This window comes from Falco rusticolus, chromosome 15 (assembly GCF_015220075.1).
Source record: "Falco rusticolus isolate bFalRus1 chromosome 15, bFalRus1.pri, whole genome shotgun sequence".
In the NCBI taxonomy this organism is placed as follows: Eukaryota; Metazoa; Chordata; class Aves; order Falconiformes; family Falconidae; genus Falco; species Falco rusticolus.
Window position 1 is genome coordinate 19,443,571 of NC_051201.1, and position 26,349 is coordinate 19,469,919.

The 26,349-nt window shown below is 41.3% G+C and overlaps 1 protein-coding gene and 1 long non-coding RNA gene across 8 annotated transcripts in view; one reads left to right on the forward strand and one right to left on the reverse strand.

Annotated features, from left to right (window-relative positions):
• Window positions 1-26,349, reverse strand: part of LOC119157794 — a 786,943-nt gene that overhangs the window by 668,369 nt on the left and 92,225 nt on the right. The gene's annotated exons all lie outside the window — the stretch shown is intronic.
• SLC6A2 (solute carrier family 6 member 2) overlaps window positions 1,952-26,349 on the forward strand; it is a 78,600-nt gene continuing 54,202 nt past the window's right edge. The window contains exons 1-2 of the mRNA XM_037409083.1: window positions 1,952-2,294; window positions 24,283-24,414. Coding sequence (XP_037264980.1) covers window positions 1,988-2,294; window positions 24,283-24,414 — 439 coding nt within the window. The 5' untranslated portion in view covers window positions 1,952-1,987. The remainder of the gene's footprint in view (window positions 2,295-24,282; window positions 24,415-26,349) is intronic.

Here is a 26,349-nt window from a genome sequence, read left to right on the forward strand (position 1 = left end):
CTGCAGCCGGGGACAGAGGCTCTCCTTACGCCCAGAACAGAGCTTGTCCTTTATCTGCTGTGGGAAACGGGTATACAGGCTCACTGAAATGCAGCGGAGTGGGGGCATATCTGGGGGCACTGCATATAACATGGGTATGTATTTGATGCATGTGGTGGCAGTGACTGATGGATGGTTTGAGGAGTAGGCAGCAGTGTAGCTGCGCACGAGCGTAAAAATGTGGGTTGTACTGCATGGGCAAACAGTAAGCGTTTACAGGGTACTATGTGATGACAGCACAGGGGAAGTACTTGCAGCACATATGGCACAAAGTGTCAAAAAGAATAGAGAAAATAGTCTTATACGATGTATTTGGAGAAGATGGGGGCACGAAATCACAGAGTAAGCAGAAGAGAACATATAAGCTGCTTGTTCTAAGCATATAGTTGCTCTGAAACCGTACAGCCACTGCTCAAATACTTCACCCAGATGAGGCCTTTAGGATCCAAGTCACAGCTTGGATCTTGGAGCTTGAACCAAGAGCTTTTTGTGAAGGCAGAAAATCTGCAAATTGTCAATAGCTGTCTTAGTAGCATCTTTGTAGTCTGTGGCCTAGAGAGAGGAGGGGAAGATGCCAATGTGCGAGCCTTAACTTCGAGTTGGGATTCTTTTTCCCATTCCAAGTTTGCAGAGGAACCTGGCATTCCTTGCGAACTCCGACTAGCACCTCTTTGTGTATTACCAATTATAATACTGTAAGTCCTAGCAGAGAGGAAGAACCGTAGGCTGTAACACTACTGAGAATCCTCTGCGATCTGACCTATTCTCATTGATGCCAGGCAGAAGGGAAACTATTTAACATCGGGAAAGGGGAGCCAGTTTCTGCCTTTTGTGCTCAAATTTTATTCCCTTAACAGACACTGAATGTAGAGCTCACAGCTGTAACAGGAAGAGACCCTGAAAATCCCTTTCTGCTGCTGTATTTAGCCAACTTTTGGCACCAATCACTGTTGTTCTGCCAGCTAAATTCTTTGCTCGTTTTACACGTAAAAGACTCAGGTCCCGTTGCTCGTTTTACACGTAAAAGACTCAGGTCCCATTTGGAATAGCAGCAAACAGTTAATGTCCTGCAAATACCTCAACCTGACAACCGAATCCTACCAGCCCCACGCTTGCCTGGAAAGAAAAAACCAGGCATCCACTAACCCTGGCGTAGGAGTATTAGCAGTGTCCAGTTCTGCCATTCAACCTGCACCCCACCAGGTTCTGATGTCAAAAGCCAAATTCTACTGTTCAACTAAAGCCACGCTAGCAAAGAGGGGAAAGCCGCCTCCGTGCTGCAGCTCAGCCGGGAAGGAAGGGGGCAATCCCGATCGGCTCTACCTGTTGCCTGCTAACGGTGCTTTCAGCTCGCCGCCCGGCTATGCGGGAAGGAGCAGCGCCGGGCGCCCCGCAGCCTGCGGCAGGACGAGCCCTAAGTCACCGACTCTAAGGTGACGCCGCCGGCCGCCGAGGTGCAGCGCGGGGCTCCGGCCGGCTCCGCGACCGCTGGCCCGGCCGGCTGCGGGGCGGGAGGCTGCGGGGCGGTGTCCGGGGCAGGGGTGGCGTGCCCCGGTGCTGCGGGACCGGGCAGGGGCGGTGTGCCAGCCCCAGGTGCTGCGGGCCGGGGCGGTGTGGCCCGGTGCTGCGGGCCGGGGCGGTGTGCCAGCCCCGGTGCTGCGGGCCGGGGCCGGGGCGGTGTGCCAGCCCCAGGTGCTGCGGGAGGCTCCGAGCCCGGCTGCCGGCCGCTCCCCCGCGGAGGAAGCCTGGCTCCCCGGGGGCACCCCCGCCGCGGTCCCCCCTCTCCCGCCTCATTTGCATGGCTCTTATTACGGCCGTGCCTCGCTCCTGCCGCGCTGACACCGGCGGGCTGGAGCGCGGAGTCGCCTCCAGCGGGAAGTGCACTTCCGTTATCTGCGCTCCCACACCCCGCCTCGCCCGCTCCCCCTCCTCAGCTCGCTCTCTCTGGATGTTTAAGGCAAGGATGAACAAACAGATCCAGCCCGACCGCAAAGTGTCGGTGGTGGCCCCCTTGCCGGACCGCGCCGGGCCGCCTCCCCCGAGGAAGGACGTGGAGCTGATCCTGGTGAAGGAGCACAACGGGGTGCAGTACACCAGCAGCAGCCTCCTGCCCGCCGCCCCCGCGCCGCGCTACGGCGCCCAGGACAGGGAGACCTGGGGCAAGAAGATCGACTTCCTCCTCTCCGTCATCGGCTTCGCCGTGGACCTGGCCAACGTCTGGCGATTTCCATACCTCTGCTACAAAAATGGAGGGGGTAAGAGCACCGCTTGCGAGGTCCTTTTCCCCAGACCCGCGCCGCGCCGCAAGGGCGGCATCCCCTTCCCCCCGGAGTTTCGGGGGAAAGCCAAGAGGGAGGTCGGCCGCGCCGTGCCCGGGAGCGGTGCCGGATGGCGAGCGGAGCGGCGGCCCCGCCGCCCTGCCCCAGCGCTGCCCCGCGGCGCCCGCCGGCACCGCGCGTCCCGGCCGCGGGGCACCGGCGCGGCTGCGGGCCCCGGGGGCGCACGGCCGCCGCTCCCCGCCGCGCCGCCCCGGTCCCGCACGGGAAGCACCGCCCGCACAGCCCGCGGAGTTCAACTTAGTTTTGAGCACAGGCGTGTTTGCTTTCTGCTGCCTCTTCAGCCTGCTTAGCGCTTTTTTCGTTCGCGAAAAATAGCATCGAGAGCGGAAAACCCCAACAAACAACCCGAGCAAAAAACACTTGAGCAGAAAAACGGCACCTAGAAAAGTTAGCGGCGGACCGCTGGAAGGTGTCTTGGGGCAGTTTTAACGTGAGATCAGGATTTGTGCCCTCCGTTCTGCAGTCTGGGCGTTCTCCCCTCCTCCGAAGTAGGCAGGAGACTCGTTACAAACAAAACCTCACCTCCCGCACAGTTTGGCAATGACAGCAACAACAACAAAAATTACACACAATAACTACAGTTAGCTCAGATTGTCTGGCACGTCTTCAGTAGACCTTAACTCCATCATCTCCTTTCATCTCCCTGAAATACGCTGTGTTGTCAGTGATGACTCCACGCTGTGATGGAGTAACACCATCTGCAAGCCGGGCAGGTGCCTGGGGTGCTTTCACATCACACAGAGGAGGCGCAGAGCCTGCCAAGCAGATGGAGAGCTGCTGAGTGAGTGGCGAACGGCACGGATAGAGCAACTAGATAGGCAAGCATGTTCTGTAAGATAGTTATGTATGTCTCGATAGTGTGGTTGCCTGGTGATAAAGGCTAGTGGTTCACACTTGTAGTATGAAATAACTTGCTTCCTGTGAAAACAGGAATTGCAGGGTGGGAAAATCCCTAGCCATTAACATGGAATTACAGCCAATTGGAACTTGATAGGATACTAGAAAGGGCTGCTACTGAAACATTTGGTCTAGTTTGGTACCTCCACAACTTCGGGAGTCAGAAAATCTGTTTGCCCACCACCCAAACAGGCTGAAGAAAGTAGTTAGTACTAAAAATTAATCTCCATCCTTATTTCACTATGTCCAAAAGTAATTCTAGCAATTCACACTACAACAACACAATGCGTTATAGGCACAGCAGGCTTCCACAGTGGCAGGTGCAGGTGTAGCAGCGGCAGCATTCATACCACTCAGTGCATATGCACCACTGGTAGTTTCTATGTCATTGGGCAGTTTTTAGAAAAAGAGATATATCCCCCTGTCTCACATTGCACAAAGTGACACCCAAGTGCTTGAACTCTTTTCCATCGTATTTTGGGTCAATTTCTTAACCTGCTTCCTTTATAATTTGCTGCTAGCTTAAGCACGGGAGATAACAAACAGTCTGCAACCCTCCTGCATGTTGTTTAGTCTCCATGTGTTATCTTATGTCAGTTAAGCTAGAGAAACCTGGGTCTTCATTAGCATCTTTTAATTCAAATACTTTCAAATTGCAGTGGAGAGCAAGTAAACTACTTCACAGCTGCAAGAGGCACCTTTCAGTGAAAAGTTTGCACCAATTCTTCCATACCATCAAAGTAAAATCAGACCTTTACAAGCAAAGGTAGAGAGGCCCTATGTTACCAAAGTCTACAGGATGACTGAGAACTGCTTACTGATATTAAGCACTTCTTTACTCTGCTCTTCAATAGAGAGCAAACCGCAGTATTAAGCATCAGTCAACCCCTAGGATGTCAGTCTTGAACACATACATAATACCACAACATCCTGTACTGGCACTTAAGACTTATTTTACCATATAATGAAAGGTGGAATAATCCTGAAGGTCAAAAACCATAAATAATGGGCTTTTCCTAAGGAGCTCTTGTCACAGAGGACATCAGCTAGATAAGCTGGATGAAGAGTTTGATTGTGGTTGGCTTAATTAAGTTTAATCATATCTAGACACTGAGATTGTTTTTCCTTTTCTGTGTGGTTTGATGGAGTATGCCCATCAGCATATCAGCTAACAGTATTCAGTCACAACAGAATATCCAAGACAGACCCTGCACTGAGAAGCAAGGAATGGAAATATAGCCAGGGACTGGTTAACAGGTCTATTCCTTCTCTTTACAACAATTGTCTCTATGGTATCTTAAAAATTTTCTATCCATTGCTTCCCATGTTGGACAAGTGTATCAATTTCATTTAACAGAAACTCCTGTAAGAGATTCAGGCTCTAAAAGTAGTTTACTGAGTTTCAAGCCATCTCAGTCCCTTCTTTTTATCAAACTGGTTTGGGAAGCTTGTTTGCTTCATGGGTAAATTTTCATACAAGACCAAAGAACATGAGCAATGGGATATTGTTAGATTTTGTTGATATCTTTCCAGTCCTGAATCAAAGATATTCAGAAACTTCCCCCCCCCCCCCCCCCCCCCCAGCACACTCCTACTGCAGGAGAGAACGTTTCTAGCACTAGCACAAGTTTTACTGCCTCAAAAAAATAATCCAAAGGGTTTCATATAACTGCTGGCCTATGTATCTCCATAAAGAAAATGTAATAAAAATCAAGGTACTAACAGACATGGAGAAAATTTGATTTCATTATCCTAGTAGTTTAGCTGGACTACCAAGCAAGCTAAAGAGACAAAATCAGTTGGCGTTTCTATGCTTGTATATAGCACGTTCAGACTTGCTCATTAAAAGAAGTTTTACAGGATGCTCATAATAGGATTCCAGTTTGACTTTTTATATTTATAAGGAGCTACTAGATAAAGGAAAAAAAAAAACCAAAACAGATTAAAGTTGAATGGAATGGCATGTATTAAGTAAATCAGTGGAAGGAAAAAGGTTTCCTTTTTCTCCCTCAGTTTCTCTTTATTCTGAAAGCCTCAGCAATTACTCAGCCTCAGCCATTCAGCTAAAGCTGACTTTAAAGATAATCAAACGTGGGTTATGAACTTGTATCAGAACTTCAACAGATTGATAGAAAATAGGCAGTGAAAACGAAACACATTGCAATTCCAGAAGCCCTAAGTCACTAAAGTATTTTAACACTTGTTTTCAGTATAGTTCATGCTATCTGACAAAAAGAAATTCTGTTATGCTTCCAAAATCTGCACCCATAAAGGTTCTACTAATGTTCTTAGCTGTTGAACAACAGCATCAAGGACATGGAAGTCATAGAAAATGGCATTCCCCTCTACATCTGAAAAAAGTGATGTGGGGTGACGTGTGGACTGTTACGTCCCTAAGACTGGCTATGATTAATTTAAAATGCCAGCAGACACGCTAAGGGCCTCTCCATGCTTGTAAAAATAGGTGGCTCTCAATAAAGCGTGAGAACTTACAGGAACTCAGAAGGAAAGTATAAATACACACTGTATTCCCTCATTCAAAGTTGAATTTTACAAGGAAATGGATGCACATACACCCCTAGTTTCTTACTAGCCAAATCCTTGAGCTTCTTTGATAAACTCCAGGGAAATCTCCTGATTAAAAAAAAAAAAAAAAAAAAAAAAAAAAAAAAAAAAGACATGGGCTTTTGGGTTAGATCCTGAAGTTCCACACATACAAAACTCTGATAATCAGTTTACTTAAGTTTTACTTACATGAGGCATACACCACCCAGTGGTAGTTATATAGACTTCTTTACGTTAGGTAACGAGACAACACTGGTGGTGTTAACAAGAAAACCCATTTGTATTTTAACAAGCTCCCAGTAACAAACAGCTAGGGTAAGAAGCATCCAGCAGCACTAAAATGCTGAATGAATAGCCAGAAACATCTGTGTTTTGGGAGTAGCCCGCTGAGAGACCCCAATGGGACTTCTGCACAAAGATAGATGGCAGAATGTAACCCTTCTTTGAACAACTGTGACTTTTGGAAACATTCTTTTGCTATAAAAAAAAATAATCCCCAATCTTTAATAAGATCTAAAAAGCTAGTGTGTTTATTTTTTTGTATCAGTTACCTACTTCCATAGGACTTGCCTGCCTTACAAGGGCAGAGACAGATTCACTGGTTGTATTACAGTATGAAACAGGCCACAGAAAACTTTCAGAACAGTTTAGTATGAACAGAGTGGATGATATCTTGCCCTCACTGACTTCTTGGAAGCAGGATATGCCCACTCCTTGCTCTAAACTACTTTGTAAGATGACAGGGAGGCTCTGTACAAATGATAAAATTCTGCAAGCTCTCGTTAAGCTGATAAAGCAACACTCCAGAAGGTGGAATTCTCCAACATTACCTTGTTAGTCTGGCTGATCAATAAACACCACAACTTACATGTGTTTGACTGCTGCTCACAGCACAATGGATAAGCACTGTTCACAGCAAATCAAACAAAAAAAATTTTTGTGCAGTCCATTTGTGAGAGTTTCAAGGAGCAGGGTATGTCACTGGAGAAATCATCAGCTACAGTCATTTCTACTGGCTGTTCTCACAAGTGCTATATTCTCATTATAACTCATTTCTGGCAAGAGCCCATTTTTCTTTTTTTAAAAAGAAACTCCCTAGCTGTATGACTCACTCTAAGTGGTCAACATCAATGTACTCAAAACGAGTCTTTATAACACATCCAACCTTTTAAGTGCTCCCCAGTTCTGTAAGAAGCTATGCTGAATTAAAGAATAAGAAGAATATTAAAATCAGACTCTCATCAACTTAGGGAAAGATTTACCCTGATATTTGGATTACATCTAAGATTGTACTGATACCAAATGAAGTTGAGTAATGCCTAGTATGATTAACTGATGTGCTCACAGTGGGGGAGGATGATGCTTAGTTGACAAAGGTATTGCAGTTCATGTACAAGGTACTTTTAGTTAGGTTAGTTTTATAGTTCATTTAATGTTAATTTGGGGGGGGGGGGGTTTCCTGCATAGTCACAGGCAAAATTAATATTTCCCATTGAAATTTTTTGAGAAAGAATTTACCAACATAACGTACTTTTTTTGTGAGCCAAAGTATTTGCAAGGTCAGTCATGTACAGACTACTCATTAGGAAGCGTGTAATTGTTGGATTAGTCGCTGGAGACTTACTGTATCATAAGAATCAGATTAAGCTTTTCATGAATTTACGAATAGCTGCAGATAAATATGTTAACAGTTCTCTAGCTATCAGAATATACACTTTTAATCTCCTCTGAAGCATTATTTTCTTTAAGTGCTTTTAGACCACAGTATTTCTAGAAGAAATTGTGTGCTTCAAAGAACAGTTCACCAACAGTCAGTTTGCTTTAGAACAGAAATATCTTACAGTTTATCCCAGGGCTCCCTTTCCTATTCATACTTCCATAAGCTGTAATGCAGGTCTGAGCAATCTGCAGCACAGGTACCAAAGACAGCACACAAATAATACCAAATACCTGCAGACAAGGCTCGCACAAAGCCAGGAGCCAAGAGCTATCACACATTGAGAACGACACCTTTGAGAGTATCGCCTCCCACAGAGCTGTGAGCCTGGCTAGTGCACTGCTTCACCAAAAGCAAGCTGTGATGCTGACCAGCAGCACCTTGCCTGCCCCCTGAGTTTTGCCAAGTGTCTGCCACCAAATTTAATCACTATTTTGAGAAAGAATATAATCTGGCACTTTACACTTCAAAGGAGGATGACCTTTACCTTGTAATATCATGGTTTACATTCCAAAATAGCGTTGATGATGATAGTAATAAATCAACTTTGAAGTAATCTAACTGCAAAGCCTACGCCAAGAGTTTGACTCATCAATCAATCAAAGCTTAGATGCAAATCTAGTGATTTTGGTTTCCTAATAAAGGGGTTTCAATTCCCGTTAGCACATTAAACCAGTGACCTCAGATACATTAAACTGTTATGCTGACCTCCACACTGTGGCCAAGATCTTTGCACTCCTGGGTATCATGTGGCATTGGGGACAATGTTCAGTGTGACAATACCTCCTTCCCCAGAGCTGGATTCAGTGGCCAGCAACAGGTGCTGTCTTCCCTTTCCTATGTGACTTTCTTCATCACTTCTCTTTCCCTTCCTTGATCAGCCACTAATCACCTGGTGCATATAGAGCATTGATTCACCTAGGCTTACCAGCACCGTAGCTCACATGCCAGTTGCCAGTCACTTCTCTGAAATTCCCTGTTCTCCTCTACATGTCTTGTTGGCTCTGCAAAATAAATCTTCAGAACTGCAATGTCTGCAGGGTTAGAAGCCACTATGTCATATATGTATTACATATGAAGTATTACAAATAGTTGATAAGGAATAACTGAACCTTTCTCACCCAAATCTTTCATCAATTCTAAAATTCTAGTTTCTAACTCTGGGGTAAGAGATCATGAAATACTGCATAAGTGGTACTAAATACCTGGCTGAATGGAGAAGTTTTTTGTCCCCGAACAATTCTAGCAATGCTTAGATTGACATTTTTACAAAGGTTCTAGAGGTATGCAAGCATAGAAAGGCTCCAGATAAGTTTTATAGTACTTAGCTTGATGTTACACTTAAAAAGGACCATCCTGTGATTTAGGCAGGGCAAGCATCAAGAACTGATGTAAGGGGTGCTCCAGTCAGTCACCAAAACTGGTTTTCCACCTTTGCTTTTCCACATTATCAACACAATAAAAAAGCTGGTGTGGACCAAATGAGCTGTTCTGACAAAAGCAAAGATATGCTCTTCTAAGCACACTGAATGAATACACTTTGATTACCACTCAGAAGCACGTGATTCTAAAGTAAGAGGCAGAAAAGACATCAAGTAGTAAACTTTGTTCAGTTGTTTGGAAATTTAAAATCTCTGCTTAGGGTCTTCACCCCCACCCCTTCATTCCTGCATGCCTTTCACAATTCTGTCAGGAAACTGAAGTACTGAAATATCCCTAGAAACCCACTGCAATAGGAAAGATATCACTCCTGAGCACGTAAATTCTGAAAGTTGCATTAGGAAGCCCTCTACATTCTTATTAACACCTACTAAAACAGATACAGGAGTTTCTTACAGTTTGCCTACAGATCTCAGGTTTTGGATACTCATTCAAGCTGAAATAGCAGGCACTTAAGCTTCATCTGTTTCTAGTGTGTTTTCTCACTAACACTTTTTAACCTCTTTATTCAAATCATTGGGAGCAATAGAAAATAGAAAGGCCATATTAGCGTAGCAGCCAACAGCCCTTCTTCACTGAAGAACCCAAAATACCTCTAAGGAGACTGAGACATGGTCTGCACGGTTTGGGGGCACAATATCCCTTTCATGTTTTGGCAAAATATAAAAAAAACCCTGTCTGTTAGTTCAGTGAATATGTGAATAGAGCTCCAGCAGTCTAAAGATGTTATTTTGAGACAGGTACTTTCCTCCACACACACTGATATGAAACAGAATGCTAATACAACTACTTACACATAAGATCAGAGGGAACATACAGCTCTAGTGAGTGTTTAGATATGCTGTGAGGGAACTGATGATTAAAATCAGTTCACAAATTACTGAGCCTCTTGCTGTGAATTGAAATGGAAACAAATCGTTTAAAGAATTTCGAGCAGTTCTGAGAAGCAACATCCAATAGCTTATGCCTTAATTTTTGCTATGTCTAATGGTAGGCACATCAGCTACTCTCAGTTCTAAAGCCTTTGTCCCAGGTTAACCAATTGATTAAATAGCTAAGAACTGTAATACGGCTCTCTAACACCAGTTTGCACTGCAAACTCCATAGGATTTACATACTTTGTAATTATTAGATTGTGGTACCTAACTGCTCTCAACACTGTTACAAAATAATAAAACATAACCAAATAAATTCCATAGTTTGAGATATATCAGAATATTGTAATTCAGGTGGCAGGAGACTAATTTAAATGGAGTGTCTTTGTAATACAGTTCTAGATCTTTCAGTACTACCTTGATGTTAGTACTTTCCATTCTCTCTGTATGAATCCTTCATATAGAATATACAAAATCATGATAAGGGATTTCGGGGAATCTTGCAACTGACTCTTCTTGACTTGAAACATGACAACGAGAAATTATTATCATCATCATCGTTATTAGTAAGGTTGAAATAAACTGTATTCAGGACAATTCCACTGCCCCAATCCAGTTTCAATGAAGAGTATTTAAAGATTCCAGGAATATCACACTGATTATAAATCTTCAATTTCACTTCCTCAGGGCATTTGGAGACAAAGGATTCATGTTGGTAGCCTATTACCCATGTCTTGACAACATACAATTCCTTCCTCCAACTATAACTCCTTAATTTTCCCCTTTCCTTCTCCCTGCCTCCAAGTTTCCAGCCTTTCATGGCAAGATTTCATCCTGATTGTGTAGGTCTCACGCACCGGTGCCATGTCAGAATAGTTTCAAATGGAAGGCTTTACTGACACTCACAGCTTGACTTCCTAAAGATGGATGTCTGAATCCTTCAGGAAATCAGCACTAAAAGTGCCTAGACCCCCAGTAATGCTGAATAATCCCTGTTCTCATGGAAATTCTGGAAAGTTAACTGTAGTATGGTTCACCATCTTAACTTCTGTGTAGATTCCATATACTTAATTTTAGCCATACAGATTTTCAAACTAATCCATAAAGAAGGGTGAAGGAGGTGGAAGGAATGGAAGGGAAACAGTTAAGTTCCTTGCTTTCTGACATATTATTCTTCATGAAGAGCATAGGAAAGAACATCTAAACTACTTATCAAAGCTATCCTTTGTTTTATTTCACTCTTCCTTCTCCTTTCCCCTATTCTCTATTTATACAAGTTTTGCAATCTCTCTCCTGAAGCATGACAAAGGTGACAGCACAGTACGCCACTCTGAGAACTAGGGTCTATCATTCAGAAACAGAAACTGTCAGCAGGGAGGTCTGGGTACATAAGCCACATGTTTCTTTACACTCATATTCATCCAAAGCACACTACCAACTTTCCAGTGCACAGAAATCTATGGTAATGTATTACTAAACAAAACTTGGACAGGATTGGGCAGGCAGTTGCCTTTGCCAGTCCATAAACGTTTTTTATGACTAGCGTTTTGATTGCTGGTATGCAGTAAGACAAGCTGCCCTTATTATACAATAAGCCTTTTTATAGAAGATGGTAATTTTTCCAGTGCTCCTACTCTTTAAGGCTTTATGAACACAACCACTCACTTCCAAAAGCACAAGTGATTGCTCTTAATATAGGTATTAACTGGTTGCTATTGTTTGGCTATTACTATTGTTTAAGAATATACACTAATGTAAATGTCCAAAATAGGATCCAACACTCCCAGACCAGTGGTGTTAAGACTACAAAAAGCCTTTCTTGGACTGCTTTGTTAAAAACTGCTTCCTTAGAACAAACCCAGTATCAGAAGAGCAGTACCTGTTTGATCCCACCCCACTGAAATACACAAGAGCTGTGATTTCAACAGCAGAAGAATATTACTCTTTTACAGTCTTTATTTCAGGGCTGGAGAAAAATATTGGATGATTTCCAAGCAGCACAGTTAGTGACAGAGTGAGTAAAAAGCCATGTCTCGCTACAGCACTTGTTAGTTTGAGAAACAGCTTTTGTGGCATTGATGTACAGGAAGGATTGTGGCCTGGTAATTGCATAGCATTCAGCTGTACTGAAGACTGCAGAACTGGAGGAAGCCACTGATTTTCTGGCCCATCAGCAGCATGGAAGAATGCACCCTATGTGACTGCCTCCCTGATCATGCAAACAAGCTGTTACCATGGGCCTAGTGTATGTACTGAAAAAAGCAGCTGAGTATTGTGTATCTTATTTTTTGCTAGCTATTTATAATTTATTCAGCAGCTTCTGAACTAGGTGTACTGAACAGCACTCTTCACTGATTTTTTATTTTTCGTCCTTTTTCTCTTCTGTAATCGCACAACTTGCAATGTCTACCCTGAAGCATGCCAAAGGTGACAACACATTACTTGCCCTTAAGATCCGTATCTCGAGGAAAAGTATGATACTGATTCCAGCCAAAGTCCAGCTTAAATAAAAAAAAGGGGGAGAGGCTGGACACACCACTCAGAGTAACAGAAAACTTTTTTCAGACCACAAGGTGGAGCAATAGAACCTTATAGAGCTTAGTAAATCCTAACCTGATAATTAATGTAACGGCAACCTACTGCATTTATAGAAAAAAAGAATTACAGGAGGACCTCACAGGGTGGCTCATGACTTTCAAATATAGAGTTACCCAGTAAAAGCAAGGATTGCTCCCAAGCAAACCCTTATTGGATTCCCTAATTAATTTAATTTATTAGGACATTACAGGAGTGGCAGCTTTTAGTTATGCCTAATTCACATCAAGGAGCTCACTTGTCAGCATGGCCACAATGACAGCAAGGAGATAGTCCACTGATAACAAGATGTTACCCCCTGAACATACCATTTTTAAAATGAGTGCAACATTAAAATGGAGACACAGTTCCTTCCCCCCAAGGAATGATACAGGAGAAAATAATTTCTCACATACTAAGTCTGAGATGTTGTTCTCTGCAGTCCCTCCAAAAGATTTACCTTTGGAAAACAAACAAGCACCACACAAACTTTCACTACCATTCTACAAGACAGCCATGTGGTTTCGTTTTTTTCTTCTTCAATGTTAAAGTAACCTGCCTTCCAGCAGGTCTCAGCACCTTGCCTTTTTGGCAGAAGCATCATTATTTCACAACACCAGTAACAGAAAGCAAAGGGTTTCAGTGAGCAAGAACAATTAAGTATATGTGACTTACTATGATACTTGAAAGTGTTATCAAAGCCAAGTGTTATCAAAACATCAAGTTCACAACTTAGAAGCTACTCAAAAGTATCTTTGCTAAATGACTCTTCATCAGCCTGCAGGACTATCTGATGTCCAACAAGACTGATGCTGGAAGCAAGCTCAAAAGCTCATGCCCCCAACTGATGGGTGATTATAGCTGTCCATAGGCATCTTATAAAATTTATCACAAAACTATGGAATAGTTGTGCCGTGCAGTGCTTTTGTCTCCTCTCTAAAGAGAAATGCAGATGTGTCAATGAGATCATAAGGCAGATGTTGGAGAGACCGGAGACACTCCGGGATTTTGTTTTGGGGATGAGTTTGATCATCTGCTCTTTTTCTGCAGTTTGTTTCTCATTTATGTATAGCTCTACTGCCTTAGTTAAAATCAATAGATTCATAAACCACAAGGGAGAAATCCTGACCCAGCTGAAGTCAATGGGTGGTTTTTTTCCATTGACGTCACCAGAGCCAGGATTTCAACCCAAATAACAGACGCCTCTCTCTTAAAGACTCCTAAGTAGACAGAATTTCCAGACTAAGAATTATGTGAGAAGAAAAACAGAGTAAAGTAATAAAAAAACTGTTCAGACTAAACTGATATAGAAGACTTCCACTGACTAATATCAGCGCAATTGCTCAGTACTTTTCTTAATAAGCAAAATGTCAGGACTTACATAGATGATGGCCATTATTACACAAAATGAATTTACTCTGTGAGAGTTAGACTATGACCTCGGCATTCTCCTATGTAGGGCTCAAGCAATAAATTAAAAAAAAAAAGTACTATTTTAAGAAGTGCATTTTACTCTCTGTTTCAGAGACAAATGATTAGGCAAGAATCCCTTTCTAGCCCTCCAGGCTAAAGAGAAAAGCTGGGAAAATCCAAAGCAAGTACAAGACTAAAAGGCAGCAGACAGAAAAGAGGATTAGACTAGAAGATCTTACTTTTTAAGACATTTAAAATTATTCTCGGGCCTAACCCATATTTTTTTAACTTTTGAAATTAGTAGTTGTAGGAATATAGCTGGCATCAGTTACTTTCTCTCCCTTGACTCTTCCCTAAAAGAAAGTGACAGAGAACAGTTACCAGGCTATTCCTAAATTGCAGGTTAATCCTTCACTGATGCACACAGAGGCTGATGACAAAACCACTGTCTCTAATCCCAAATTAAGAGATTTTAAAATCTTCAAGATCACCTACATTTTCCCTTCTAAATACTGCTTTACAGTCACAAGGTATTATGTGTTTAAAAGCTGTTTAAAAATGGGGGAGGGGGGGGGAATGCTCTGTAATAAGTTGAAAAGACCAAGCTCAGTCACACAGATATCATAAGGTCTGAGTAATCAGTGAACAAAATTGCCCTGCAATCTGCTAGCAAAAGTTTGCACCGTGCTGAAACAAGAAGGATTTTGCGTCAAACTGTTAATAGGCCTCTGCCTCATCTTGGCAGTGAGCTATGATGAGCCCTGAGGTCATTTTCACATTCTTCTATGGCATTTCAAGCTAGGAGGCCCTGTGCAGAATGGCAGTGATGAAGTATGTACTGGACAGCTTGGACTGAGGGGAAAATTTACTTCATTGCTTGAAGCCTATTAAGAAAATAATCCACTAAATGAGAACAAACATAAAGCTCAGGTTTCAAACTCAAATAAAAACTTTTGTGTGATTAATTCCCACAGAAGAGGGAGAGGAGCTAGACACAAAATGAAGGAAGGGTGTTGCTGGCCTGTACAGCTAGACTGATGCAGCACTGTTGTGGTTTCATACTGGTCTAGGTGAGACTCAGTTTACCCTTTGGAGCAAGAAAACATCAAGAGAAGTAGTTCTTACAGCCCTCCTGTTGCAGGGACGCTACTGAAAAGTTTTGCTTCTTGCCCACAATGCCCGAATTCTCAGAGACCCCACCCGATGGCTCTGCATTGTATACAGAATATTACCAGCACTACCCAAGGCCAAATACACATTTTTTTTCCAAATGGAAAGGTTTTCTGTGAAGAATGCTGTGACATTTTTTGTGATATTCTTGTGTTCAGTGTTAGTAGAAAAATACAAACTAAAGAAGCCACAGCTATTTGGAAGCTACCCTTACCCAGACCCTCCAAAACTGTAGCACATTCCAATAGCAACTATAATCTCTGATAAGAATACAGTGTTTTGCATTGTTCTAGGCAATTATGCAGTAGTAGCCATCACTGTAACAGTAAATTTGCCAAAATTTTTGCTATCAGCATCACACACAGCAATTAACGTTTACAAATAAATTAAAATGATGCAACATTTGTCTTATAAAAGAAAATATTTTTTATGGCTAGATAGCATACTATGCATTTTAAAATATGTGTGAAATCACTACTTTGTAGTTTATATAGCATGTCTAAGAGATATAGATGTACCAGAAAACTGTACATTAAGAATACTTCCCAGTAGTGTTGACAGAAAACACAGGTGGGTTTTAATAAAACATGGAGAATGGCTTTATAGTATATGTAACTGTTTGCCTTCTACTCAAAAGCCTCATATAAACATGCATTATATGTAGTTTACAGGATAGTTATTCTTCTTCCTTCAGTGGCATCCAAAGAGCATTCATCCTCAAGGCTTCATTTATAATGACTGAGACAAAATCTTAGATTTACTAGAATTCTTACAGACAGAAACGTGTAACTGTCTCAGGCTTCTGGGATAGAACATAACCTTTTATTGATAGGAAGAATTTAGAGGATTCTGTTGTGCAAGAGTTTGTAAAGACTAAGATAGTACAGAAAGTATTGCACTATTATAAATAAATCTCTAATAAAGCCATGAAGAAAAAGGAATGTTTTGCTTTGGTCATTGAGTGCAAAAATTGGAGTTACAGCTTAAAATTGGATTAATCACTAAATGGTAAGGCAAGCTTGAAGTGTCCCTCAAAGTGTTTATACTTGATTCTTCTCTAGCAGAATTTCAAGGCATTTACCTCCTATTGGTTTGTACATTAATCCTCTTGAAAGCTGCCTGGCACTTGTCTAGAGCTGATTTAAGATGTCTTAAGCACTTTTTTTTTTTACCCTGGCACAGTTATGAATCTCATGCTGCCTAAAATGGGTACTGTGTCCTCTCCAGAGGGTGCTTAACTTTGGGGCCATTTTTTATTTTGACAACCTGCAAAAGAAAAGCAGTTTTTATGAGAAACGCCCTCCACCCGAGGCTGTGTTGTGAACCAGAGGTTGCACTGTTACACGTACAAAACGAAGCACACTTAATGTGCCTTGTCTCACTGTGTACTTTAGCTACTACTGCGGCTCTAATTTGCTCTGCCAGGGCAGGCTTACTACCTCGTATTAGGCACACAATGCAGGCGGCACAACTAGGAGGTGAGTCTCCCCATGTTTACACCCTGTACAGCGTGCACAGGACAGTGAGCAGCTCCCACAAGGGCAATCCTGAGAGTGTTAGAAAGAGTAGAAAGACCAAAGCAAGGACAAAAACTGCGTAAGCAAGGGGCTGAAATCCAGAGGATTCATTCCAGCCTGTTTTCTAGCAAGGTGGAGGAACATCTCAGGGATATAAACTTGGCATTCCTGAAGCATCAAACACACAGCTCACAAAGTAGGTACCATAACTTCATGTGGGTACAAAAAATGTTTCATATAACTCTTCAACCTGCCAGTACACAAACCTGCTACACCAAGAAACACCTGTAAGGTGGGAATTTTAGACAGAAAAGCAGGAATCATTATTACACTGTAATTCATCATTTTAGTTCACTCAGTCTCTTCAGATTATAAAAAGAAGGCTGCAACACTTGATTGCAGCACTTAAGCATCTTCACAGGAGGAGAACAGAAAGTATTGCAGGGCATTTTAATTTATCAGGGAAAGCACTGCCACAATCAAAAGTCAGATATATTAAAATCAGAAATAATGACTTTTTTAATTTTTTTTTTTAACACCAAAGTTATTAAACTATGAAACAAGCCACACAAAAAAAAGAAGCAATGCATCTGCCTGATATCTTCAAGTCAGGATTGTATGTTCTTCTGTCTGAAACTGGTTTATGTTAGGAAGTTAGATCAAAGTATCTAACAAACCATTCTGGCATCAAAATCAGATGGATCCATGAATTTGGAAAACATTAATTTTACTTTACAACTAAGACAAAACAAACACATATGAACACAAAAGTTTTCTAAGAAGGGAGAGAAAACTATGACTAACAGTCTGTACCTGAACTGAAGTAAAACTGTAGTTCCCCGAATCTCCCTGGCACCAACCAAGGAGTTCCCTACATTTAAGAGACAGCTAAAGGTGATGAAGTAGTATTTCCTTTCATATTCATGACTATATTCTGCACCTCACAGAAAAACAGGTTTTCAGTACACACATTTCAAGGAAAACTTATCACATGAGGTTAGCTTATTATGGATTTTCCAGTGCTGGATTCCAGCAAAACCTGCTTATCTTGATCCACAAGCTCACAGCAAATAGTTTCTGATGTCTTCATTCAAAAATATTTTTAGCCATAGATGTTCTCCCACCAATAAATCAGGGTACATTTTGACAGACACTTCATTTTGCACATCTCAAGTACAGCCTACACCTTCCATGGGTGGTTTTGTTTATATGCAATTGCAGGTGAATATATCCCTGTGTCACCCCTAATAATTGCAAGGTTGGGGAAAAAACATGAATAGAACACTCCTATTAATAAAATGATAGGATAATATTTTTTCCTCTTAATTTATCATCTCTAAGCTTCCAGTCGTGTCTGTTGTGAAGCAGCAGTGTTCTCCAGCTAGGCATATGCACGCTGACCCAGCAGTCAAGTACTACCCACTTCCCCTGACCAGCACCTTCTGAGCAGCTTATGAATTAGAAAGTTTTCTGTTTTGTCCCCAACAGTGTTAGCTGTTCCAGGAAAGGATACTACCACTCAAAAACCCCTGTCTTATTGAACAGTAGTAATAGGGATTTCATAAACCACATAGCAGAACAGTCTACAAGCTGGCTCCACATTCCAGCTAACTTCCTCTCTCATTCCTTGTTTAAACCAGCCAGGTAGTTGGAAAAAGGCATAAAATCAACAAGATGGATTTGGGCAGGAAGGTTAGTAGCTAGACTTTCACATCGTTACAAACTCCAGGTTATTTACTCTACCAAACTATTCTCAAAACTCACCTTGATGCCAGTTCATTTATTTAGAAACAAAAGGGCCAGCTCCAATAGTACCTCTGCTATAAGGAGGCACAATGTAAAACCAAAAGCTATCACTGCAACCTTGTAAAGCAGATTTTTTGACTTTCTATGGTCACACTCCTGGCAGAAGATTGTAATGGCTTCATTTCCTAAGCTGGCAGCAATGAGTGTTGTGAAGGTCTGCAGCAAAGGTCAGCAGCAGGCACCTGCCACAAGGCTCCAGAGCTCCCACTGCCACACCTTGGACCAACCTGATTTGATCTCTCAAACCCACCATGTCTCTTTCTTTACTGCTTAATTTCCTATCAGGCAACACAGGCCAGGATTCTGTTCTTGTATGTTCCTCTGATTATCTTTAAACTACACACTGTTGTAAATGTGATCATTTCATTAATTTATGTAAATAGGACCTTAGCCAATGACTTGGGTGTTATTTATGAATGAATCATGCTGCTCTGAGTGGCTGGGTACATTTAACTCTCATTAATCTGTTCAAAATAGCTACTAATGGGTTTCTTTAGCTCATTACTCTTGTAACAAAAAGCCAAAGAGATGACTGGGTTTGCACAGAAGGGCTTGAGTAACCTTTTCTGTTACAACCCAGTGACCAGTTTATAAATTCACTGCACTTAAGTGATTTCAAGGCGCTAGCAGGTTAACAGCTCAAAACAAAAAATGCAAGCTTCAGCTGGCATCAGCCCATGAACAGCATTGAACCATTTCTGGAAACTATTTGTTTTCACTTCCTTTTGAGTGAAAGGAACACTATTAAAATTGGAATTCTGGAAAAACTGAAAGCTCTGAGCCCAAATTGAGATTAGAAATATAAATAGGTTCAAATCTAGCAACAGTTTGTCAGAGGGAATCGCTAAATAAAAGGGCTTCAAAAGAAACCATGGTATAGCTCCATTTGGTTTATGATTCAAAAATACTTTCCATGAAAAAGGTTGCATACTTAGAAGATTTTATTGCATACTTGGAGGATTTTATATGCACAAAGTGCTGCTGAAGTTTTTATAGTATGTCATGCAATCTGTTTTGCAGAAAAATGTTATTTTTGACCACTATAATCTATCGCTGGCTGGGCTCAACATCATCATACAGCTGCTGTTAAAATCATCATCTTGGCTTTGACACTGAAGTTATATCATGCTCCTTTCTATCTCAGACTTCTCTTTGCTGTACCATGCAAACCCTTATTGCTTTTAACCTCAGGTCAGTAAAGGTTGACCCTTCCATCCCTTCTTCGCAGGGGTCAGCAGTAGGCCTAAACTCACCTCCTTCAGAGGTGCCCTCAGTGGCTGTGCAAGCCAGCTGGTGGCTAGTAGGCTGAAGAGCCAGAACTAGCATTCACGTACTAAGAAATGCTTGCCTTGCCCGTTACCTAGTTTTTCTACCTGTGGTGATCCTGTACAATCTAGATTTCATGGTCTCTGCATTGGGGACTTCCTTTTTCATTCACAAAACTCTGCACAGATTAGTTTCCACCCATTTTCCTCATTGTCTGAACGAACTTACTGCATTCTATCAACTGTTTGCTGATATAGTTTGAGGTACTGTTTATTCAGGATGAAAAAAAAAAAAAAAGCAGTGTTGTTATCAGATAGAGAGATTAGCTTTAATTCAATTCACCAATTGGGAGATCTTTGCTTTTAGACTCTTTTCCTGCACAAATACTGGAAACAGTCCTACCTGAAAATATACTGCAATACTTGCTCAAAGATTCTTGTTTTAGCAGACATCCCTGCCAGTTAACATTTTGACTAGAATAACCATGGTAACAAATGCAGAAGGCTAACGAGCACAAATAGTTCAAAGTTGTTTCAGTTACCCCCTGTCCTGGCCTGCTTCTTGTGTATGCGTCAACAAATCCTTTCAGGATAACAGCAGCTGTTTAAATGATCTTTTTTCAGTCATTAGTAAATTAATGCTTCTTTCTTTCTGGTATTTAAAAGCAAGATGAGACGACCTAATAGGATTGAGAGGAGTATTTAGAGCTGTATCTCTCTTTGCTTCCCGCCCCCCAGGATGCTGTGGATGCTGAAGAACACAGGGAGGAGACACTCTTTGCATGGATTCTGTTACACGAAAATTAAGAAGTTGTTTTGGCACTGAACACGGGAATGCAAATACTCGCTTGCATTTTGTTCTTCATTAATTAAATGTAATAGTGTTTCATTTTTCTAAAGTAAGTTTCCACTGTAGTTTCACACAGATGGTTCTTGTAGATGCTGAGGGCTTGACCTAATCTAGTTTTGCAAAAGACACAAAGCTGTCTTAACTCCATGTATACACTGGTACCTTAAGTAATGTATATAGATGTCATGAAATCTGCCAACAGAGAGATGCAGCAATTCACAATAGTCCAAGGCCAACCCGTGGCTTTTGAGCTGCACATGACTCAGTAGCAAGTCAAGTACGGCTCTTATGCCAGGGCTGTACTACAGATGTTAATTACTTCAGATTTTTAGCTCTAAAGGGAAATTAGGAGCCATTAGGGATTGCTGAAACCAGGATTGCCTTATGGGATGCAGCTGTGTGCTCAACCCCATCCCATCACACAGTGGGGGAGTGGAATCCTCTCGAGTGCTATCAGTATGTTACTGCCAATGCAGCAATCCCACAGACTGCATTCCCTCAGCTCTCTGAGGTAGGTAGACCTTGGCAAGTCTGGCTGAAGCATTAGCCAAAGTGCGTGCTCCCGAAATGCTCAGCTGTCTGGGCTGTACAGATCTGACTGGCCTCTTGTATTTGTGCAATTAAAGCACAGCACTTTCTGTGGCCGGTGGCACAGGCTGGAGTGACACAGCTGGCACTGTGTCACTCTTCCTAACGTTTTGACTTCATAGACCAGGCAGGCATTAAGAGCGAGGCTGCTCCTTCAGAGAAGTCTGGCAGGATGCTTGCATTCGTACCAGTGGACCTAAAGCACGAGGCCCACCAGGATGCCGGTTTGCCTCCTCCCTGGCCCACAGGCAGCTCACACTTGCAGGACAGTATGAAGTCTCCTTCCAAACAATACCTCTTGTTCGTAAGATACTGCACACAAACCAGTCCTATGATGGAGCCAGTGTACAATCACAGAGTGAAACTGGTCACATATGCTGTCTACAAATTGTGTACCATTCTAGTCTGCAGCAATTTGAATGATACTTTGACCATCATTATTTTCCTTTGAAGGGCCCATGATCTTAGAAAGGGTTCAGTGAACACCATGAAGTTTGATTCTGGATATAGCTAGGAAGAGAAGAGTAAATATCAAGACATTTACAAAATACCTGACTTCCTGGTATTTTTTACTTAAATCAGAAGCTGTTAAACAAAAAGTTTCCAGAAGTCTCCAAAACATTAAGTCAACTTAATGTGACTAAGCAGCCTTACTTTGATATTTATCTCAATTTCAAAATACTTCAATCATTTAGTTACCTGAAAAGTAACCCAGCTATGGAACCCTGCCATACTGTGTAACTGCTCTTTGTTGAAAATTACACCACACTTTATTAATCCCTTGCGGGGGCAGGGCGGGGGAAGAAAAAAAAGAAAGAAACCTCCTTTAAATGACTCGCCGCCAAGTAGATGATGCTTAAGCAAGTATGCCTAAGTACAGTACACTTCACAGTTCGTCATTGTATTAGTCATACTTTAAAACCACGTATTTTAAACTAGCATTTAATATGTATGTCCACTACACATCTCCAGGATAACTTTCGCAAACACAGATTTCCCTATTCAGTTTGTGGCATCATTTTTTCCCCAGTCTCTTGAAATTAAATTTATTCGAACAGTACTCTGTGCAGACGCCATACATCCCAAATATAAGCTTGGTTTGTGAGTCAGCTCCACACACTGTAATACTATCGAAGCAAGGCAAGGATGGCACTTCAAAGGCTGTCACTTACAAGAACCCTGACAGTAAAAGCACCTAAAATAATTTTTCTAGATACTAGATATAGTGAAAGCAATATGTAGTATCCTAGACTGACTTAGCTGAGTATGTTTCAACATTTAACAGAGCTCCAAACTTCAGTGTATCAAGGATTTGTTGAGTACAAGTATTTTTTTCTCTACAATACTCAAACATATGACAGCTCAACATGACAATCGCAGAAAGCAGCTCATGAACACCACTGAAATATTATTAAAACACGTATCACTGGCACTGTAGTTGCATTCAGAGGTTGCATATAAACATCATGAATAAGATGACACTTGCCCCCAAAGTGATACAACCAATATATTTCAGCTTTTAGGATACATTCTCAAAGCTTTAAGCTATTCTTTCTGTTATATACCTTGTCTCTGTTTCATCGCAAGAGTTAAAACTTTCAAATGCCCTTATTATGTAACAGTATGTTACTTTTTGAAGTAGATTTGTGGTATAACTAAAAGAACAGAGTTTGGTTTTCCATTCTTATTCTCAAAACTCCCTCTCTGAACCATCATGCTAGGCAGCTTACACTAGTAATACCTGTGAAAAGCAAACATGAAAGGTAAAGGAGCAACAACTATTCACTTTTAAAGGTGTGACAGTAGTTTCAGAAGTACTTTTAAAATACGCAATTCATGCTGCTTACTGACATGTTTTAGATAGTGTCATGCTTTAGTACTTTTACAGACTACACATACCTTCTGTAAGTTTATATATTTAGAAGCAATGCAAGTTTTTAATGGTTTGCAAAAGTTCCTACTTGCTATCGGGAGAAATAGCTGCTGCTGTTGGGCTTCTGTTGTTTTGCTTTGGTTTTTTGCTGAACAATTTACCTATGTTTTTTACAATGTAGTTTCTTTTTCATATTAACTCCTAAAGACAGCAGTTAGTAATTCAGGATATATAGTTACTCTGCCAGCTCCTTATTTATCAAAACAATCTAATAATTCTTTTTATACAAATTTTGCATTAATTGAACTGTTCTGGACCAAGCAAGCTATACAATAAAATAAAAGCTACACTTTACAGGTACCGCAAAGCAGAGGACTGACAGGTTACCCAATTATTAAACATGGCATCAAGTCTAATTTTTTATAGTATATGTAGCCATGTGCTGGGGGAGTCTTCTTTCTGTGACCTGGATCATATAAAATAACTAAGAAATTTTCAGATAGTTTCTACATTAGAAGATCCTTTTGTGTTTGACTTGGTAATACTTTTTATCATAGTAGCACTGACACATCAGGATTTTTCCACAGGTGACAGTTTCTGTGGTATGAACACCCTAGTGAATCCTCAACTAAGTTATGTTACAAATTGCAGGAAGGTGCCAGCAGCCCTGGCACTGTCCTGCTGCGATGTAGAGATGCTGTGCTTGGGCCCAGCAGTAAAACCCAGCACCTGCTCCACAGGAATGGCAAATCACTAAGCTGGAAAGGGGTGTGTTGTCTAACACATTTCATAAAAATAAGGGAATTTATTATAGTAAAAACCAAAATATGCTATGGAAGCCTAAATTCCATATGACTGACCAGTAGTGATTAATTTTCAAGCCAGAGGTTCCTGCAGACACCTTATACAGTATGATTTAAACTGTATTTACAGGAACTCTTACGACATTATTTTCCCTCTGCTGCTGGCCTCCATGGTCCCTTTTGAATGTACTACACTAAAAAAATTTAACAAAACTTTTCATAATCCCTTTTAGGTCTGCAAGTGTGCTTGGCATCATTTCTTCTTCAGTTAGGGATTAATTTTCACGGACACATTTCCTTAAACTTGAAGGCAAGAAGCGCAAGGGAAACAAGGAAATAGGAAGCATGGTCTACAGCTTTTTTCAGGGGTTCTGTCTCTGAGACCTTAAAAAATACAGGAAAGGGACAAGAGAATGTGGGTTCTTCTTTCCTGATATTTTCTTACTGCTTCCCAAGGCAGTGACTTTGTCTTTAGCCAGTAAAAGTAAGCAATAGAGAAAGCAAAATGTAACCATAACACAAACTATGATGTCTAATTATTCTCTTTCTAGGTGCTTTTCTTATTCCATATATCCTCTTCTTAATCATTGCTGGAATGCCCCTGTTCTATATGGAATTAGCACTGGGACAGTATAACCGAGAAGGGGCTGCCACTGTGTGGAAAATCTGTCCAGTTTTCAAAGGTAAGTGTCCCTCTGCTCACTTGAATAGCACTGTCAGGGTGCCACACACTTGTGATCACAAAGTAAAGGTCTCTGGTCTTTCCACTGCCAGCATGGTATTTGCTGACCTTTCCCCAGCCCTTGAAGTCAGAAGTCTTTTTGTTACCACAGGTGGAGCACAAAATGGGAAAAGCCCCAGAAATCATCTTCAGGGTGATTGCTGAAGAGTGCAGCAGAAAGCAATGAGCAGTAGCAGTCAGCTGTGTCATCCCTTTCCCCTGAATATTGGGGAGTGGGAGGAACTGGGTATGTCTAGGTGGAGGGTGGGGTTGGCAATGCAAACACTTGGAAATAACCAAAACCCATCCAGGTCAATTCAGCCCCAGCCGCCCCAGTGACTAAGATAACCGCTGACTCCGTTCAGTCCATTGTGTGGCTCTTTCTCTGCAGAAGTCAGCATACCACGGTGGATAGAAGACTAAAATGGAGTTGTGAGGACTGTAGTTCAGCCACGCAAATTGTAATATCACGAGTTATCTGTGACTGTACCTCAGTTTTCCTGCCTATGAAATGGGACCAATGATTCTGATAGACTTTGTAAAGTGCTTTTCAAATCTAGCAATGAAAAATACATACTAAAACCTGATCATCATCATCACTATTATTATTACCACTATTACTATTATTAAGTGTTTTCTACTAGGGTTAACTATCCAGCATCACTGAATAAAAGACTGGGGAGTGTTGACTCGTGCAGTGAGTTGCAATCATTCTGCAAGGAAGAAATAGCCACGGTTAGGTGTCTGGATACTGATCAGGGTGTTTGGCGTGGAGATAAAGGGACCTCCATGGGTGAAAGAAGCCATATGCTTTCTGTACATGAAACAAGTATTTGTTAAGGAGTCTCATGAATTTTCTTAAGCATTGCTTACCAGAAAAAGTTCTATGTTCCCTTGCATCTATACCAGACTGTATCTAGCATCTTATGTAAAAGCCTTTCACACATGGAGCTATCCAAAATGAAACAGTGAAGCTCAGCTGATCTTAGAACCTTAAAATTCAGATCATGTTCATCCTGTGACTGATAAAAGCTGAGGAGCTTAACAATAGCAATCCAAACTTGGCAAATCCGGTGCTTGGATATAGGTTATGCTGAGTAAATGTTAGTCTTCTTTCTCAAAATAAAGCTTTCCTCTTCAAGGAGTCTAGTGCTGCAGAATAGGAAAACTGCAGAGTTTTTTCTTATCAAACGCAAAACTCACAGCAAAATTAGAGATCTAATAAAAAAATAAATAATTGAGCTAATAAAATATGTGCCCCAAAATTTTAAGATTAATTCATATAGATCTACCTAGCCCTTCTATAAACCCTTCACAGGAGACAAAATTCATGCCAGCACCAGGGAACCTGGAGACCCTTGCTCAATCAAAATTCCTCCCAGTATCAGTTAATACCTTTGGATGACAACAAGGATTTTGAAAAGCTAACTGCAAAAATTAGACCTTAAGGATCTCAAAGTGTTTAAGCTAAATACCACTGTGCTCAGAGGTACTCTATCTGTTGACTTCAGGATTGAAAAGATGATGAGAAAGGAAAATAGAACTTATTTCATGTATAGTCTTGTTGACATTCCAGCTGTGTTTTTAAGCTGACATTTTCAAGGTGGACTAAACATACATTACTGTTGATTTTTAAGTGTTCTTATTGCTAGGATATAGAATAGCATAAGTTATTTGATTCTCAAAAAGTAATAAGCATTGAGTTATATTTGCACCTCAGCACTAGTATAAACTGAGTACTTTTAAAGCTTTGACCAAATGTTCTAGTAACATACAAACACATTTTACTGCTAATGCTTTTGAGTTGTTTCTGGAATAACTCAAATCTCTCACTCAAGTGGAAAGTATACAGTCTACACATTTATAACAGTTTCTCTAAATGAACAGCACTATAGTA